The sequence below is a fragment of the Coenobita brevimanus genome, chromosome 13, assembly GCF_032717465.1.
Source record: "Coenobita brevimanus isolate Jiangsu-jjx chromosome 13, ASM3271746v2, whole genome shotgun sequence".
NCBI lineage: Eukaryota > Metazoa > Arthropoda > Malacostraca > Decapoda > Coenobitidae > Coenobita > Coenobita brevimanus.
This window is the reverse complement of record NC_136966.1, coordinates 23,526,640-23,530,611: the sequence shown is the minus strand read 5'-3', so window position 1 is coordinate 23,530,611 and position 3,972 is coordinate 23,526,640. Positions and strand designations below refer to the sequence as shown.

At 41.0% G+C, this 3,972-nt stretch overlaps 1 protein-coding gene across 1 annotated transcript; it reads right to left on the bottom strand.

Annotated features, from left to right (window-relative positions):
• Nucleotides 1–234: 234 nt before the first annotated feature.
• On the bottom strand, nt 235–864 carry LOC145415047 (protein GVQW3-like). The gene has a single exon (XM_080284463.1). The coding sequence runs from the start codon at nt 862–864 to the stop codon at nt 235–237; it is 630 nt and encodes a 209-aa protein (XP_080140589.1).
• Between the last annotated feature and the right edge of the window lie 3,108 nt (nt 865–3,972).

The window sequence follows — 3,972 nt, the reverse complement described above, 5'->3', positions numbered from 1 at the left end:
AAGTCACACGGAGCCATGTCGGGAGAGTAGGGAGCCTGACGAAGCACGTGTGTGTTGTGTTTGGCCAGGAAACTCTGTATCAAATGTGAAGAATGGGCGGGTGCATTATCGTGATGGAGCTGCCAATTGCCTGCTGCTCACAGGTCCGGCCGTTTGCGTCGCACAGCGTCACGAGGGCGACGCAGAACCTCTTGGTAATACGCCTTGGTGATGCTTGTGCCGTGTGGTGCGTACTCATGATGAACCACGCCACTGGAGTCGAAGACGGTCAGGATGAGTTTGACATTGCTGCAGACCTGCCTTGCTTTTTTTTGGCCTCAGGGATGTTGGATGCTTCCATTGTGATGACTGCAACTTGGTTTCTGGGTCGTACCCATAAACCCAGGACTCATCGCCAGTGATCACTGTGTTGAGGAAGTTAGGATTGCTGTTCACAGTCTCCAGCATGTCCTGTGCGATCTCCAAACGGAGTTGCTTCTGCTCAATCGTTAGCAGCTTTGGTACGAACTTCGCTGAGATTCTCCTGAAGCCCAAATCCTCCTTCATAATGGAATGAACAGATCCAGTGCTGACACCCACCTCGTCTGCAAGTTCTCTGATCATGATTCGACGATCCTGCATCACCAGGGTCCTCAATTGGTCAATGACGATCTCATTTCGGGATGTTGAGGGCCTACCAGAACGTGCTTCACTCTCCACTGATGTGCGGCCATCTTTGAAGCAGTTGTACCACTCCTTTATCTGTGTGTTGCCCATTGCTTCGTCCCTGAAGACCTGTTGAATCTTGCGGATCGTTTCCACTTGGGAATCGCCAAGCTTTACACAAAATTTGATGCAGTAGCGTTGTTCAAGTTTTTCTGACATTTTGTCAAAAAAGAAAATCCGACGGTGCTCACTTACACTTCCTCACTCATCGGCGGTCTGCCGTCGAATGACAGCTTCTGCTGGTGGGAAAAAATTCACGCATGCGCATTAGGATCGCCTACATACGTGCACCAAACCATGCCTCCCTAGCTTCATTTGTTTATGCACGAAAAATTAAGGTCGGATACTTTTTGAACACATCTCGTATATATATATACTAGCAGGGATATCCGGTGTTGCCGGGCCAAAAAGGCGAACACTCTAATGATCTAATCCTATTTGTTTTAGTTCAGTCTTTCATTCTACTCCAGATAGTCCATGTACTATACCACCTGTGCTTTTGAAGAGGGATTATAAGAGGTCCAGGAGCATTCTATTTCAGCTTTTGTAGACTAACGCACAGTATTTGTGCGCACTTTACTATTTCCGCTGACCTCAAATGACATCCGACCGGTGACCTCAAGTGACCTCGGAGGTCAACCTCACATAGCCTATATCCGAACTGGAGGTCATGTGAGTCTCCTTGCCAAATATTGGGCTGCAGGGGTACCCGGCGTTGCCCGGGCCAAAAAGGCATACACTACCAGTGTCCTCAAATGGCCCATATCTGAAATTTGACCCCCCTAAAACCATCCTTGGGTCACCCTGATTCAGAATATATATGGGTCTGGGGGTCTCTGGCCCTTGGTTTGGACGTGATTGAAGGACAAACAAACAATCGGTATATATATATATATATATATATATATATATATATATATATATATATATATATATATATATATATATATATATATAATATACCTGAAATAACACCAGACGAAGTAAATGATTCTCTCAAAAATATGAAAAGAGGGAAGGCTCTGGGAGAAGATGGAATAGTAGCAGATTTATTGTTGGATGCAGGAGTAGAAGTACAAACTAGGCTTGCTCACTTATTTACTCAATATATAAAAAAGAAGAAAATTCCCAAAACATGGTGTAATGCAATAGTTATTTTACTTTACAAAAAAGGTGACTCAAAAGACCTTAGTAACTATCGACCCATTAGCTCGCTATCAGTCATTTACAAACTTTTCACTAAAGTCCTTACAAACAGAATAACTACAAATTTGGAGGAAAACCAACCTCGTGAACAGGCAGGATTCCGAAGCGGGTACTCGACTACTGATCATCTACACGCAACGAATCAGCTAATTGAGAAAACTACAGAATATAATGAACCACTGTGCTTAGGTTTTGTTGATTACGAAAAGGCTTTCGACTCAGTGGAACACATAGCAATTATAAATTCATTGCGAGAACAAGGAGTGGATGAGAACATTGTAAAACTCCTCGAAAATATATATAAATAGGGAATTGCTACAGTTAATTTACATAAGGACTCTGAGAAAATTAAGGCTGAGAAGGACGTGCGTCGGGGAGTTACAGTTTCACCAAAGTTATTTACAGCATGCCTAGAAAGAATTTTCCGAAGGCTAGACAGGGAAAACAAAGGAGTAAACATGGAGAAAAGCTAAACCATTTAAGAACTGCAGATGACATTGTCCTAATCTCAGAAACAGCAGACATTGCAAGAAATGTTAAATGACCTGAACAGAGAAAGTCTCAAAGTAGGGCTAAATATGAACCTGAGTAAAACTAATGTTTAATCCTCAAATACCAAAGAGCGTCATTAAAATAAGTGGAGAAATTCTTGAAGAAGTAGAGGAATACAATTACATGGGACAAATACTAAAATTAACGAAAGATAATGATAGCGAAATAAAAAGACCCATTACAATTGGATGGAAAGCTTTTGGTAAACATAAGGACATTATGAAAAGTAGCTTGCCAGTTTGTATGAAACGAAAAGTATATAATGAATGTATAATTCCAGCTATGACATATGGTTGTGAGACTTGGAATCTGATATAATCGATGGAAAATAAATTAATTCGTTCTCAGAGAGCAATGGAAAGGTCAATGTTGGGAATATCTTTAAGAGACAGAATAAGATCAACTTGGGTGAGAGAGCAGACTAAAGTCAAAGATATTATAAAAGTTATAAAAGAACAGAAATGGAGGTGGGCAGGCCATGTAGCAAGAATAAGGGATAATCGATGGAGCAAGAGGTTGACTGATTGGACACCAAGAGACTTTAAGCGGAGCACACACACACACACACACACACACACACACACACACACACACACATATATATATATATATATATATATATATATATATATATATATATATATATATATATATATATATATATATATATATATATATATATATATATAGTGCATCCACTCATCATGTTTTAATGTGACTCTAGATGCTACATTATGAAAGTGTTCAACATTAGATTATCCACTAAGGTCAAAGGGTTTGTCGCTTCCGCTGATGCGAATTTTTAATATACAAAACAATATTATGAAGAGCATTTAAGCACACGGCATTGCTACAGTAGTTCACCAGGAAGTGAAACTAATTTCCAATCGGGGTTCACTCAGGCATAGTATTTCAAAGCCCTACTCGAATATTCTGAAGCTGTAAAGGTTACAGTGTTATCACACGAAATGGGGAGGGGTTGGCTAGTAAGTTACCACTTCTTTTATGAGTGACTGCACATATAGAGCTACTGGTAGATACAGACATATAGATATAGATATATAGATAGGCACATTCGTAATAATATTAAGCCCTCTCTTCACTGTCATCATTTTTTTTTTTCCTATCATCATCATCATCAGCCGTTTGAGTGTCCACTGCAGGACCGGCCTATCCCAACCGAAGTGGGGACGATACAGCTTATGTTTCTGTATCGTCTGGTAGAGATTGTATGTAGGGTGAGAAGTGCTTGTAAATGTGATTGAATTATTGGAATGACTTTGGATGTGTGTGTAGTCTGTGAACCAACTGTAATCGGCCCATGCAAGCTGCTTGGGTGCAAGCATAATTATGGTACGCGACACTGGTTTAACCACAGCACCCCTTGTGTCCGCCAAAGTAGTACGTGGCTGGAAGAACGCTCCCAAAGTTTATTACCCTGGCAGGACGCGAACCCTAGTTCTCCCCTGTTCGAAAACGCACACTTTACCACTGTACCACAGAGGCTCC